Here is a 16,302-nt window from a genome sequence, read left to right on the forward strand (position 1 = left end):
TCAGAGAACAAAGAAAATTACAGCACAGGAACTGGCCCTTCAGCCCTCCAAGCCTGCACTGACCATGCTGCCCGAATTAATTAAAATCCCCTATCCTTCTGGGGACCATATCCCTCTATTCCTACCCTATTCATATGTTCTTAAAACATCCGTCTGTTAGTCAGACAGAAGATGCAGTTGTTTCACCAGGGCCAGAGTATTCCATTCTCCCGCAACTCTCTGCATTAACCTGCTAAATCTATAACATAATCCACAAAGCTTTATCCATAGAATCCCAACAGTGCAGAAGGAGGCCATTTGACCCATCAAGTCTGCACCGACCATAATTCCACCCAAGCCCTATTCCCATAACCCCCGCCTATTTACCCTGCTAATCTCCTGACGCTTAGCATGGCCAATCAACCTTACCTGCACATCTTTGGAGTGTGGGAAGGCACCAGAGGATGGGGGGAGAAAGTGCAGAATCCACACAGTTGGTGACCTGAGGCCGGAATTGAACCTGGGCCGCTGCGCTGTGAGGCAACGGTGCTCATCACTGTGCCACCCCCAAAATCGAATTCAAATTCCACCATCCGCTGTGGTGGGATTCGAACCCAGATCCCCAGAACATTAACTGAGTTTCTGGATTACTAGTCCAGCGATTGTACCACTAGGCCATGCCTTCCCCTTTAATTTCCCAGGGGGCCATCACTCTTCAATCAAGCAGTAGTGAAAATCTAGAACACCCTCCCTAAAAAATGCTGTTAAGGCTAGGGATCAACTGGAAATTTTTAGAACTGAGATTGATGGATTTGTATTCGGCAAGGGTGTGGAACCAAGGTGGGTCGGTGGACTTGTGTGCTGACCTTTTGTGATTCATGCACTAGGGCACCCAGATTCCTCTGCATCTTAGAGCACTGCAATTTCTCACCATTTAGATAATGTGCTCCTTTCTCATTGATCCTGCCAAAATAGAAAATTATACATATTCCCACATTATATTCCATTTGCCAGATCTTTGCTCACTCACTTAACCTTGATTTCCCTTTTGTAGCCTCTTTATGTCCTCTTCTGGATTCATTTTCCTGCCCCTCTCTGTGTCATCAGCAAATTTAGTAATGATACCCATCAGTTCCTTCATCCAAATCATTCATATAAATTGTAAAAAGTTGAGGTTCCAGCGCCAATCCCTGTGCACACACTTATCACATCCTACCTGTTACATTCTTTGCTACTGGGGTGAATATCAAGATCTCACTCCACAGACAGGCACCAGGGAACATGGATATTTATTGCAGTCTTACTCGCTCCACACTCCATGGGGTGACACAGTGGTTAGCACTGCTGCCTCACAGCGCCAGGGACCTGAGTTCAATTCTGGCCTGTGTGGAATTTGCACATTCTTCCTGTGTCTGCATGGGTTTCGTCCGGGAGCTCCGGTTTCCTCCCACACTCCAAAGATGGGGTTAGGTTGATTGGCCATGCTAAATTTACCCTAGTGTCAGGGAGATTTGCAGGATAAATATGTGAGGTTACAGGAATAGAGCCTGGAGGGATTGTTGTCAGTGCGGTCTCGATGGGCTGAATGGCCTCCTTCTGCACTGTAGGGATTCTATGCATTGCCCTCTCAAGATGGTCTTTGGGCAGATCACTCCATATCCAGCAAAAATGACACTGCCAACCAGAAAAAGACCCATTTATGCCTACTCTCCATTTCCTGTTAGCCAGCCAATCTTTATTTAATGCCAATATGTTATCCACTACACCATGAGCTTTCATTTTCTTTGATGAAGCATCTTATCAAATGTCTTCTGAAAATCTTGAGTATCTAAGGATCTTTAGTTGATTTTAAGGAGCATTTTGAAGGAGGAGAGTGAGGTTTAAGGAGGGAATTCCAGAGGTTGAGGTTTCGGCGGCTGAAGGTACACCCACTATTGGAAGAGGGAAGGAAATTGTGAATGCAAAAGCACCAATGTTGGAGCATGGTAGAAATCTTGCTGGATCTTGGGGACTGGAGGCAGTTACGGACGCGGGGAGAGGTGTGGGAGGTGGAGAGATGGGACGGGTGCGAGATGGAGCTTATTACAGAGATGGGGAGAGGTGGAGGCGGTGACAGACACGGGGAGAGGTGTGGGAGGTGACGAATGTTACAGAGACGGGAGGGGTGCGAGGTAAAGATTATTACAGAGATGGGGAGAGGTAGAGGCGGTGACAGACACGGGGAGGGGTGGAGGCAGTTACAGACACGGGGAGAGGTGTGGGAGGTGACGAATGTTACAGAGACGGGAGGGGTGCAAGATGGAGATTATTACAGAGGTGGGGAGAGGTGGAGGAGATTACAGAGACTTATTTGAAACAAGTTCATACATCAGGCTCATTGGATATTTTAATAGTCTCTCTTTTTGAAATCTTTAGAGTAAGTTGGACCTTTTATTTTCTTTATTGCAGCAATAGGGTATCGCAGACGACCGGACCTGCTCCCCAGTACGACGTCTCTATTTGAAGCAGCCTCCTTAGCAACAACACTTTCGTCAACGTCATTATTTATGAATGAACAGACTCCATCTGAAGGAACTGCAAACTCTTCACACAAGTACGACTCCTATTACTTTGTTGAGTATTCCTGCTCTTGAGGATTGAACTTTACAGATCGTAAAGTATTAAAACAAAATTTCCTGGTGTTACTTTGATGTTGAACCCTCAAATGCTGGGTTGGTTTAGAGTATTTTCACCAATGTGTCTGTACAAGTATAACCAGACGGTTTAACATGGATCAATTTTGGCTTTGTTAGAGATGTGGACTATCCTACATGTTTCAAAACACCAAATTGATATAAAATTTTACGGGGAATATATGTAATGCTGTGATATATTCATCCCTCTTGCTGATAAGGGAATAGGAAGTAGATCACTACATTTTATCCCTGGCTTTGTTACGTCTGCCGTTCCTGTTCCCTTGAGATTGAAAGTTGGCAGCAGTTGGGAAGTGTAAAGTGTATTTCATTGTTCTGGAAGTGCCCTTGGAGATGTGCGCTCGTAAGAACCTGAAAGTCAATAGTTTACATGTTAACTATGTCAACAAGAACTTTTCAGGACTTGCATCCTGGATTGTTAATAATGTTCCTCTCCCCAGAAAACCGGTTTAGTTTGGCGTTGGCCTGTATTCTATGTCTTGCAGCTTTTTTTCTTTCAAGCTTAATTGGAGCACTGGCAAACACTAATGTATAAGATGCCGCACAATGTCGTGAATTCTATTGGAGCTGCTGGGTTGCTTATAACATTGACAAGTCACTTACTGAGGAAGTGCACAATGCTAATTTCACAACCCGTAGCGTGCTTTGTGCTTACTTGCCAAATGCATTTCTGTTTTAAAGAATATGGCACATTTACCATCCACTATCCAGGTTCTGCATGCTGAAAATACAGGTTAGCAGTGAAGCTACCGGGACTGTGATGCAGCTCTGTGATATGAAACACTAAGACACTGGCTGACACAGTGATTTAACTCCATTCTTTCACTTCTGAAACCTAGTTTTGAATATAGCAAATACATCTCTGATTAGAGCACTGGTTATTGTGGTTGTACACAAGTGCTCTTCATTTAGAATCTAATTGTTTTTCACTTGGTCAGGTCCCACAGTGGTGTTTGGTGTAGGATATGTAAAGCCACAGAGGCACAATCTGTGTTGTTGATCGCAGGTTAGGCATGTATTATGGTATCGCAGGGGAAGATTTACTCCACTCCAAGTCCTCAGTGCATGTTTGGAAATCATGTTATGATTATTGACATGAGTATTTCGGTTGGAGCTGGCACTGGCTTGAGCACCGATCTGAGTAATACAAAACACACCTGTGATTCTTCAGGTGTGAAGAATTGGGCACAGATTGTCACGAGAAACAGATTGATGGAGGTGGGGAAGGACAAAGAAAAGACTAGCCTATTCTAGAACGTATCTGCTAAACACTGGATGGGACCCAACCATCCTGAATCAATTAGCCCAAATCCTCATTGAAGGCTCTCAAAATCTTGAACCAAAATGCATAGTGTCTGGGGAAGATTGGGAATTCTTATTTATATGGAAGGTAATCCTGGGATTAAGGAACCTGTCTGCCAAAGCCCAGAGAGCAAGCTGAAGAATCCATCCTCCAAGTGTTCCCTTCCCTTCCTTTGAAGGAGCTGGAATTCCGAGAGCTCTGGAAATCATGTGAACGAATCCTGTTGTGTATTGTTGCCCCAGGTCCGCAAATTGACACAGCCGTGAGACGTTTGTGATTTGCTTCTATTGACTCGGGCTTTTATCTAACTTCAGTTAACTTTACACTCACCAGCATGAGGATACTTGAACTTCGCCTTCCTTTAGTACAAAGTGGGGGAGAAAACCTGCAGACCACAAAGGGTGGGTTCGTGATGGAAGGTTGAAGAAATTATAAAGTCGGAAATGTGGATAAGTGCAATGGAAAATTTGAATGACAATTAATTTTCCACCAATGGTAGACTGTCCTTCAGAGTTTGGTGTTGACTCAGTTGTTGGGTTTGATCTCCAATAGGCAAACAAAGATGGTAGATATGGGACTCTTCTATCTACTAATCCTGGTCCTAATGCTGGGTGAATATTCATCAATGTCTAGTTAGCACCAAACGTAAAGAATTAGTACCCTCCATTCTTGCAAAAGGGAAACCCAACAGATATATCATTGTATCAAAGCTTTCCCACTCTTCCTATTGCTCCAGGATGGATACTGTCAAGATGGTTGAGCAGACAGCTAATAAACACTGGAGAGCAATTTATATTTTATGATTCTTTCTGAAGTGGAAGAAGCTTGTATGACAGTTAAAACTGGGATTCACCAGCATTCCTTTGCCACATTTCCAGCATTTGAATATTCAGTTTACAAAGCTGTCAGAACAGGTAATTAATTAAAGTTCCTCAAATCAATTAGTTCATAAACAGACTCCAACTGTCAGGCATTGAACAGTTTTTTTTAAAGAGAGAAATGTGAGTACTAATTGACTTTTAATGTATTATCCTTAGGGGTGAAAGTGTTTTGCACATATGGTATAAGCTTTTTACAACTGTGCTCGGAATTCTTCAGTATTTGTTCTATGATTAAGTGTCTGTTCCGTTATATTCCTTTACAGTTGCTGCAGGATTTTTATTTAAAATTAAAAGCCATTTAAATTGCGAGACTTTTGTACTTCTTATGCATATGTTCCAGGTTACTTCATTCAGTGTTAACGGAGAAACAGTTAACATTAAGTTTATGTTCTGCATTTTAAAAAATCTAATTGCTTGACGTCCTGGTACTCTGGGTTTAACCTGCAGGGACCCAATTTTATTTTCTTTCTGCAATTCAAGTCCATTGAGAGAATTTGACAAAAATGCATTTAAGGTTAGCAGTGAAACTCACAGTTAGCAAGGAGCAATCTGGACAGTAAGTAGATGCCTGAATTGTCCTGCTCCTCCACAAGACTCCAGAACCTCGCCAATCGGCTCAGCATTCACACTGACGCGACGGGGATAAAGTTGCGGTACTTCCCATTGGAGACCTGCTAAAGTCACCAGGGAAAGTTAGGGCTTCTCCAATTAGGATCAGCGGGAACAGGAAGAGTTTATTCAGCCCCTCGAGCCTATTCTAAAATTCACTGAGATCACGCTGATTTGTGACCCAATTTCCAATACTATAATCCCACTTCAGACTCTGCACAAGTCAGAAAGGATATACACCATTACTACCCCTGATTGCATGGGTACCAGTGCAGTTTTATATGACATTCTATAAAACCTAGCACTCTGGTGAAACTTTTAGTCACCTGTCCTAATATCTCATACGGTTTAGGATCAAATTGTGTCTGAGGATTACTCCTGTGAAGCTATTTGGGATGTTTGACTACATTAAAGGAACTGTTTCAATGCAAGTTGTTGTTATTATTGTCCGTGTGATTCTGATTTTTTTTAAAAATATGAATCTTCACAAATAGGTGGCACAGTTGTTAGTTCTGCTGCCTTACAGTGCCAGGGACCAGGTTCGATTCCTAGCTTGGGTGACTGTGCAGAGTCTACACGTTTCCTCCTGCGTTTGTATGGGTTTCTTCTGTGTGTTCCAGTTTCCTCCCATAGTCTGAAAGACGTGCTGGTTAGGTGTATTGGCCATTCTAAATTCTCCCTCGGTGTATCCGGACAGGCACCGGAATGTGGCAACTAGGGGATTTTCACAGTAACTTCATTGCAGTGTTAATGTAAGCCTACTTGTGACACTAATAAATAAACTTTTAAGGGCATCATTATATTGTGAAGATTCCCATCATTAAAGGGAATTCAAGGTTGAACGCACTTGAAGTTTCTCCCAACTTTCAAGATAGGCTTCTTATAACTTAGATCATGACACAAAAGGATACGGTGATGCAGTAGCTACGCGATCAGACTAATACAGAGAATGGGAGTTATTGTTCCACCTTTGATGATTTGAGAGTTACAAGTTCATTTTTTGTTTGAATATAAGAACAGAAAATGCTGAAAATACTCAATAAACCAGGCAGCATCGGCAAAGAGAGAAACAGAGTCCGCTTTTCAAGTTGATGACCTTTTATCAGAACTGAGAAAGTTAGAGATATCCAAGGTTCTGATGAAGTGAAACAGGGGATGTAGAAAGAACAAAAGGGAAAGTTTGTGATGGGACAGAAGAGATCAACTGATGAAAGAGTTGTGGTGCGAAGCCAAAGCGTAATGATGGAACAAACAGAGAAACAAAAGATGTGTGTAGAGGAGGTGTGAATGGAAGGATGAAGAATAGCTGTCTTTGCAAAGCAAGATTAAAACCCAGAAAACCAAATGTACTTTCTGTTTATTTGCTATTCTTTACAAAATCTACTTACAGTCTTGTATCATTGAGCCTCGATGCGCTTTCAGTCCCAACTCTTAACTGTCCCCTGGAGTGGTCCAGCAGCCCATTTGGACAACTAGAGAGCAAGCAATAAATGCTAGCCTTGCCAGTGATGCTCATGTTAAGAATCAAGTGACGTGGCTGCATTGCTACATTTGGCAATAAAGGGATTGTGTGGTGATATTCCTTTTATTTAAAGGATATATTTTTACTTTGAGAGGGGAGAACCTTGATAAACAAAAACTGAAAGTCTTGCCTTAAAGATCAGAATGATCTATCCCACAGGAGGTTACTGCATATCCATTATCTTTGTGCCAAGTCCCATTCACTCTTCAGTCTTTATTCACTGACCGACGCTGGTTCCCAGTCCAGCTATGCTTAAATTTTCACATTTTTGTTTTCTTTTTCATATCCCTCCATTGTACTGTCACCCCTTCCTATGTATGTAACCTCCTTCAGCCCTATAACAGAATACAGCACAGAAACAGGCTCTTCAGTCCATGATGTTGTGTTGAACATCACCCCAAATAAAACTAATCCTTTCTGCCTGCCCTTGATCTATATCCCTCTCTTCCTTGCATATTCACGTGCTTATTTAAAAGCCCTTTAAACACCTCTGTCATAGCTCCCTCCACCTGTGGCAGTGCGTTCCAGACACCTACCACTCTGTTTAAAAAAAAGTGCCCCACACATCTCCTTTGAACTTTCCCCTCTCGCCTCAAGTGCACACCTCTTAATATTAGACATTTCAACTCTGGGAAAAAGATTCTGACTGTCAACCCTATCTGTGCCTTCCAGGAACTCTACATTCCTTCAAATCTGTCCCCTTTAGATCGCCTCCTCCTCTAGTTCCAAGGTGACTTTTACCTAATGAAGCTCTGGAGGAAAGCTTTGGGATGTTTTCCTGTATTAAAGATGCTGTGTAGAATCCCTACTGAAGGAAGCCGTTCGGCCCATTGAGTCTGTACCAATCACAATCCCACCCAGGCTCCATCCCCATAACCTCACAAATTTACCCTGCTTATTCCCCTGACACTAGGGTCAATTTAGCATGGCCAATCCACCTAACCCTCACATCTTTGGACAGTGGGAGGAAACCAGAGCAGCCTGAGGAAACCCACGCAGACATGGGGAGAAGGTGCAAACTCCATGCAGACAGTGACCCAAGCTGGGAATTGAACCCGGGACCCTGGCGCTGTGCTGCCCACAAGTTATTGGTTTTATTCATTCACAGGAAGGCTAGTTTTTGTTGTCCATGTGATTGCGAGTTCCCTTTGTGAAAGTTTAGTATCCAATCAGATTGTGTTGCATCAGATGGGTTTTTACACCAATCGGGTAGTACTGATTTATTTATTTTAAAAATGTATTTATTAACAGATAAATGTGTAATTAATTGAGTAATCTGGATAACCAGTCCTGTACATTTTACTCTACCTTGTTTCACTACCTACCCTTGGGAATATGACAAGTGTCATTGCCACAAACATGACCGAGTTTCCTTGCTTTGAAGACAAAGTACCATTTTTAATTGCAATAAACTTTTGTTGACAGCTTCTTTGTTGCGATCTGTAAAATGGTTGAGGAATGCTCATGTGGGTTAATGCTCAAATTAGATCTCCAATGTTTTTGCTCAGTTCAGGGGAAGAAAGCATCTGAAAGACAAATAAAGATGGATTTGTTCCGCTTGCAATCTTGGCATAACATTTTGCCTCTATTGCAACACTGCTACCCAATTGAGAAGACCCAACATCTGAGCATAAAGTGAGGCATTGCTGATCAGACAATTAGTCAGAAGGCCATTAGGACAGAACCCTGCCCGGCCTCAATGTGCCCAAGTTTTCTAATTGAGATTTTAATTGCTGGAAGCAGGATCCATCAGCTCAAGCCAGGTGCATGCAAATAACATCAAGATACTCATTATGCATGTTAGATACTCATCATGCATGTTATATGCCACTCCCAAACATTTTGCCCCCACTTGTTTTTTTGTTTATTAGCATCACGTAGGCTTACCTTAACACTGCAATGAAATTACTGTGAAAATCCCCCTTGTTGCCACACTCCAACACCTGTTCGGATACACTGAGGGGAGAATTTTGGATGGCCAATGCAGCTCACCAGCACGTCTTTCAGACTGTGGGAGGAAACCATAATACCTGGAGGAAACCCACGGGGCGAACGTGCAAACTCCACGCAGACAGTAACCCAAGCCTGGAATCGAACCTGGGTCCTTGATGCTGAGAGGCAGCGGTGCTAACCACTGTGTCGTCGTGTTGCCCATGCCACTTTATATGGATGGGAAAGGGAAGCATTCAGAGTTGCTGGGTGCTAAGACCACTATGGAAATATGATGAGCACAGAGTGCCACGCTCCAGTGCCCTTGCCGAAACCTTTCTCCCCACTGTCATTAAGCCCTTCGGGACGAAAGCTATGGTATCCTGTTTTCTTTATCCCCTTCTGTGGTAGTAATGTTAGCAGGGATTTCCCACCTGGAATTCCCCTACAGATTTCCTCCACTCTGTGGAGGTTAGAAAGAGCAGCATTTATACAGGATTCCTCGTGACCTCCGGACTTCTCATAGCAACAAAGATTGCAACTCCATTCAGTACATAGCAACTGAGTAAGTGTTGGCACGCCAGCTGGAGAAACTGGCATCTGTACAGTGCCTTTTGTTTAGTAAAAGGCCCCACTCTATTTGATAGAGAGGCTGAAAGTTCACAATTCCGCTGCGGAACAGTGACATTTCAGCACCTTAATGCAGTGAGGATTCTCGCTGTTAACTAAGTTGTGCGTGCCAATGTTACCGCCACCGGGGCATCAGAGAGCTGTTAAAGGGCAGGGTTGAGGAACTACAGGATCCCCCACAGGTAGATGGTAAAAATCAGAAACATACTTACCCAAGAAGCTCTGGTGCTTAGGTCACTTGACAATGTGAAACTCTGACGATACTGATTGGCCTTATTCTAGTTGAATGGCGGAACACATTGGATGGAGGGGTTGAGTGGCAAATTCATGTTATAGAATCATAGAGATTTACAGCATGGAAACAGGCCCTTCGGCCCAACTTGTTCATGTTCGCCCTTTTTTAAAATCTTTAAACTAATCCCAATTGCCCACATTTGGTCCATATCTCTCTATACCCATCGTACCCATGTAACTATCTAAATGCTTTTTAAAAGATAAAATTGTACCTGCCTCTACTCCTACTTTTGGCAGCTCGTTCCAGACACTCACCACCCTCTGTGTGGAAAAAATTGCCCCTCTGGACACTTTTGTATCTCTCTCCTCTCACCTTAAACCTATGCCCTCTAGTTTTAGACTCCCCTAACTTTGGGTAAAAATATTGACTATCTAGCTGTTCTGTGCCCCCTCATTATTTTATAGACCTCTATAAGATCACCCCTCAGCCTCCTGTGCTCCAGGGAAAACGTCCTAGTCTATCCAGCCTCATAACTTCCGGTAGCATCCTAGTAAATCTTTACTGCACTGTGGCTACGTTCCGGGGCTCGACAGAAGAACACACGATTAAGGACAAAAGTGACCTCTTTCCTGGAAGGCAAGTGTCCTCACAGTGACCAATCACTTCACCAAGAGCTGCTTTGAGAAGGCCAGAACCTGTTTCGTTTTGTTGGGCCCAATAAGAGTCCCAGACACTCTGAGGGGCAGCATAGTGGTTAGCACTGCTGCCTCACAGTGCCAGGGACTCGGATTTAATTCCAGCCCTGGGTCACTTCTGTGTGGAGTCTGTGCGTTCTCCCCGTGTCTGTGTGGGTCTCCTCCAGGTGCTCCGGTTTCCCCTCTCAGTCCGAAGAAGTGCTGGTTAGGTTGATTGACCATGATAAATTGCCCCTTTTGAGTCAGGGGGATTAGCAGGGCAAATACCTGGGGCTACAGGGATAGGGGCTAGGTGGGATTGTGGTTGGTGCAGACTTGATGGGCCAAATGGCCGCCTCCTGCACTGTAGGGATTCTATGGATGTACGAGCATGTTGGAGTACTCAGGGTCAGGACACATACCAATTCCACCAATGGAATCATCCAGTATAGACTGAGAATTGTGCATGGACAAAACAGCACTTAGTTTACCTGACTTCTGCTCCAATCAAAAGGGCCCAGATCCCACCCCACCCCAGCTATCTTCAACCCCTCTCCATTGTTCAAACTACCTGCACAATGGGTTCAGACTGGGTCTTCAAGTGCACTGGGTGGTAGAGACTGGAAATGGGGAAATCTCCCTGTTCAACATCAGATGGAAGAGCTTTTTTTTTGTTTTATTCATTTACGGGATGTGGGCATCACTGGCGTGGGCATCACTGGCATGGCCAACAATTCTTACCCTACCCTACGCAATATGTGAGTGGCTTGCTAGACAATTTCAGAGGGCTTTTAAGAGTCAACCTCATAACTGTGGGTATGGAGTCTCCTGCGGGTGAGGTCAGGATGCCAGATTTGCTTCCCTGAAGGAGGGTTTGGTGCAGATGGATGTTCCTCCAGCTCCAGATCCCCCCCAGGCAAATTAGTAATTGCTGAGATTCTGAGCCAAGACTTGACGTCTCCAGGTCTTATCACCTAAACAAGCCTTGAGCAGCTGTCTTCCACCACAGGAAGGTTGTTGTAGCAGGAGTATTTCTGGCTCCAAAATGTCTTGCGTTTACTGAAAGTTGTTTGCAGTGCACACTAACCTACCTTCCTACATTGTGAATTTTGAGTCTTGCTCCATGCCAACGTGCCAACGTTTCCTTCACCTTCCAATTTTAACTATCTGTAATGTTTTCGCACTTTAATGTAAAGTCGATGCTAATCTCCAGACATACCTGCCACAAGTACGATGGGCTGAATGGACTTCTGTGCTGTCATTTTATATCTGCTCCCTCTACCAACTGAATTCTCTCTCTTTACCAATAAAAATATATCTACTTTCTAAAGTCTATCCATTTCTATTGTGCCACTTTTACTCATTTGTTCATGGAATCTGGATGTCGCTGACTAGACCAGCATTCTTTGCCAATCCCTAATTGCCCTTCAGTAGGTGGTGATGAGCTGATCTCTTGACCCACTGCAATCTATGTGGTGTAGGTACGCCCACAGTGCTGTTAGGGATGGAATTCCAGCAACTGGACCCAGCGACAGTGAAGGAATGTCAAGATCTATCCAACGCAGGATGGTGTGTGATTGGAGGGGAACTTGCACTAGGTGGTTTCCATATATGTTTGCTGTCCCTGTCTTTCCAGGTAGTAGATGTTGTGGTTTGGGAAGATGCTGTTGAAGGAGCCTTAGCGAGTTGCTGCTCTGCGTCTTGTAGATGTTACACACACTGCAACAGTGCATCAGTGTGGAGGACAAGAACATTCAAAGTATTGGATGGGGTGACAATCAAGCAGGGCTGCTTAATTCTGAATGGTGTGGGGCCTTTTGAGTGCTTTTGGAGCTGCATTCATTCAGGCAACTAAAGAGCGTTCCATCACACTCCTGACGTGCCTTGATTTGATTTGATTCATTACTTTTCACTATGTTCATACGTGTCAATATTGATTCTTGTGCGCTGCACAGACAAAACATACCGTTCATAGAAAAGGAAAGGGTGCAGAATGTAGAGTTACAATCATAGTTAGGGTGTAGAGGAAGACTTGATACAAAGTAAGTCCATTCAAAAGTCTGATGGCAGCAGGGAAGAAACTGTTCTTGAGTCAGTTGGTACATGACCTCAGACATTTGTATCTTTTTCCCGGTGGAAGAGAGAATGTCCGGGGTGCGTGGGGTCCTTAATTATGCTGGCTGCTTTGCCAAGGCAGCGGGAAGTATAGACAGAGTCAATGGATGAGAGACTGGTTTGCGTGATGGATTGTGCTACATTCATGACCTTTTGTAGTTCCTTGCGGTCTTGGGCAGAGCAGGAGCCCATACCAAGCTGTGATACAACCAGAAAGAGAGCTTTCTATGGTGCATCTGTAAAAGTTGGTGAGAGTTGTAGCTGACATGCCAATTTCCTTTAGTCTTCTGAGAAAGTAGAGGTGTTGGTGGGCTTTCTTAACTATAGTGTTGGCATGGGGGGACCAGGATAGGTTGTTGGTGAGCTGGACACCTAACAACTTGAAGCTCTCGACCCTTTCTACTTCATCCCCGTTGATGTAGAGAGGAGCATGTTCTCCTTTACGCTTCTTGAAGTCGATGACAATCTCCTTCATTTTGTTGACATTGAGGGACAGATTATTGTTGTCGCACCAGTTTACCAGCAACGTGCTTTGGAGAGGTGAGTTACTGCAGAATTCCCAGCTTCTAACGTCTTGTAGCCACAGTATTTGTAACTGTTGACTTGGAAATGGGGCAAAGATACAAAATGTCACAATAATTAGTGATACTTTTCTCTTTACTGTGTTCTTGAGGAAAGAACATCACTGTTTGATTCCCTTACGTTATTTTTTAACTTTAAGAAACTGCTGTCTAAATAGTTGCTTATTCCTTAAAGCATGAAGATTTTAATAGAAGGTTAAACCACGCTTTTTCAACCTGGGAATTTATTCAATGTGGGTTATTTGAGGGAAATGTTCTCAAAGCATTGCACACCACTTTCAGGAGGTTTCTGCCTTCTTGTGAACACCGGAACAATCTCAAACTCTTTTGTTCAAAAGAACAGCTGAGAAACTAAGCACTTTGACATCCTGTTAAAAATTGATGTGGCACCGGTTGAATATGTGTACATCTTTTGTTGGAGATGATATTTTACATATGAATACCGTAGCTTCTTTGCAAAATCAATCCTAAAAGGGTTTGTAGCTTCCCCCCCCCGCCATTCCATTTTCGCCGTTACATTTATTAAGTCATAGTAACTCCTTTCCGATTTGCAGTGGTAATTCCCCATTGTATCTATTTGCTCGTGACTTACAATTACACACACAAGATTTGGCATTAATTTGGTGTTGATACCAAAAGAGAAATTCTCGATGCTGTGCTTGTTTGCAAAGCAACAGCTGCAGTGCTACAAAGGATCGTCTGTTGGATTTCAGCGTTCGCTACTTGGAGAGAGTAATGAAGTGGTAGAGTTTGCAGACTCGACCATTCAGTTAAGAGATAAAGAAGACTAGTTTCGAACAAAATCTTGTGTCCCCACTCAGACGAAGAGCTATTCAAAAACCGTCGAAGGCTTCCTGAAATGAGCAAGTGATGCAATTCTTTTTGGGGTTTTTTTTTGTGTTGACTTTGAATTAGAATCCAGAGTGAAAGAGTGGCTGTGTGATCCTTGTGTTGGTCGTACAAGAGGAGAGCTCATCGATAGGAAAAATCCCCACCAACCGGGTGTAGTTGGTGGCTGAGAAAGTGGCCCAAGGAAGTCCACCTGAAATGAATGTATTTCCACTGTCATCCGTGATGCAATTTCTGTACCGCCGTCTTCCATGGCATCCAATAATTCCTTTTAAAAATGTGTGCAGGCAAGCATTTTGCATCAAATTCCCCCACCTAGTGTTAGCTAACTTGTTGCAAATCAGCAAATTTCAATAGCAGCAACTTGCAGTGGTTGGACTCTCAGGAAATGTGTATAATATTTTGGGAAATGTATATCATCTTCCTCATGAAGTAACAAACACAGTTTAAATGCTGGTGTTGCACTTTGGTGTGATGGTTGTGAAAGTTCCCTTTACTCGTGTTAAATTACAGGCTGGAATTCTCTGGCCGTTCTTGCCCAGCTGCCAGCGGGAATGGAGAATTCGGCACTCGGCCAAATCTACGCTCACTGCAGCGGGACTGGAGAATCCCGCCCATGTTGTCGTTATCCTTAGTGCATAATTGGAGTCTTTCCCAGTGAGTCGATATGTTAAGGGTTGTATGTGTCTTTTCTTCTTAACCAGGTATCTGGCCTAATGCAGCTCATTTATGGTGTGGAGTTGCCGACACTGGACTGGGGTGGGCACAGTAAGAAGTCTCAGGTTAAAGTCCAACAGGTTTATTTGGTAGCATGAGCTTTCGGAGCACTGCTCCTTCATCTGCTTCCTCACCTGATGAAGGAGCAGTGCTCCAAAAGCTTGTGCTACCAAATAAACCTGGTGGACTTCAATCTGGTGTTGTAAAACTTCATACTGTGCCCATCTCATTTAAACACAGTCCTATTTAAATTCACATATTCCAGCTTTTAACCAGATGTATCCTATATTTAAGTGAAAATATTAGTTATGTCTTTAAAACAAGATACTATTTTTAAAAAGTCTCAAACAACATCTTACTAATATACACCACTATCCTACTTATTTTGCTTGAGATTTTTAAATTGAATTGTTTCTCATCCTCATCCCCAATATAATTTCCTGCGTTGGAAAATATTTTGACGACTTAATTTTTTTTTGCATTTAAAACCTACCTCTACTCTTGCCCTTTCTCATTTTCCCAGTTATTCCAATATCCCACTCCTGACATTTCCCTCATGGACAGGCACAGTGGTTAGCACTGCTGCCTCTCAGCGTCAGGGTCCTGGGTTCGATTCCCGGCTTGGGTCACTGTCTGTGCGGAGTTTGCACATTCTCTCCGTGTCTGCGTGGGTTTCCTCCGGGTGCTCCAATTTCCGAAAGACATGCTGGTTAGGTGCATTGGCCATGCTAAATTCTTCCTCTTTGTACCCAAACAGGCGTCAGAGTGTGGCGACTCGGGGATTTTCACAGTAACTTCATTGCAGTGTTAATGTAAGCCTACTTGTGACACCAGTAAATAAACCTAAACTTACAGATGGTGATTGCATCTCTGTCCTGCTGAGAGCCAACGCTGATATTCATTCAACATCAAATGCAATGGTTTATTAAGTACGTTTTTAAAAAAATCCTTTGCTTCACACATTACCACAAAGAGATGTTATTGGTAAATTTCCTTTATTAATTATTTCTTAAATTGCGATTTCAGGGAAGAGAATCCGACGAGCTCCACCGTCACTTTGGAAGACAGTGCAATCTGTCTAACGTTGGAGCAAAGCACACTAGAGATGGAAAATGATGATGATTCAGAATTTGACATTCACTTGGTAAGTAGCTGTTCACAGGGTCCGTGTATTCACCAGCCAGTCAGGTGGCTGCTTTACTGTTGCGATTGCTCTATTCCAATCATGTGATTGAATCACAAATGCAATCCTGACAATTATCAAAAGTATTTTTCTTTTTAATTCAGATTGATCAGTGGCTTGTTGAAAATCACTGAACTTGTTATTTAATCAAACGATATTTCTTTACGAAGTATTAATTAAGGTGAATGGCACGTACGCTGTTTAGTCTCCTCCTGTTTATGAAAGCTGAACTAAAAGACGGGTGGGTCAATTTGAGGAGATGTCCTTTGCTGTTAACTTGGCAAAAGAATCTAACAATTTTGGATCAGTGCCAATGTGGGCACTTTGGCAACTCGCTACTAATGCCCCCGCGTATCCTGACCCCGTTTGTGAGGCAGATGGTGAATGGGTGGATGGGGTGGG

The 16,302-nt window shown here is 43.3% G+C and overlaps 1 protein-coding gene across 8 annotated transcripts in view; it reads left to right on the forward strand.

Moving 5' to 3' along the window:
* The window catches only part of pip5k1ba (phosphatidylinositol-4-phosphate 5-kinase, type I, beta a), a 103,129-nt gene that overhangs the window by 74,266 nt on the left and 12,561 nt on the right, over positions 1 to 16,302 (forward strand). For 6 of the 8 annotated variants that reach the window (XM_080188356.1, XM_080188355.1, XM_080188358.1 and 3 more), the window contains exons 13-15: positions 2,428 to 2,572; positions 14,514 to 14,657; positions 15,744 to 15,861. In XM_080188356.1, the coding sequence (XP_080044482.1) occupies positions 2,428 to 2,572; positions 14,514 to 14,657; positions 15,744 to 15,861 (407 nt within the window). The remainder of the gene's footprint in view (positions 1 to 2,427; positions 2,573 to 14,513; positions 14,658 to 15,743; positions 15,862 to 16,302) is intronic. The other 2 variants (XM_080188361.1, XM_080188360.1) reach the window with 1 other exon arrangement.

This window comes from Carcharhinus amblyrhynchos, chromosome 5, assembly GCF_965287045.1.
Source record: "Carcharhinus amblyrhynchos chromosome 5, sCarAmb.v2.hapA, whole genome shotgun sequence".
Classification (NCBI taxonomy): Eukaryota; Metazoa; Chordata; class Chondrichthyes; order Carcharhiniformes; family Carcharhinidae; genus Carcharhinus; species Carcharhinus amblyrhynchos.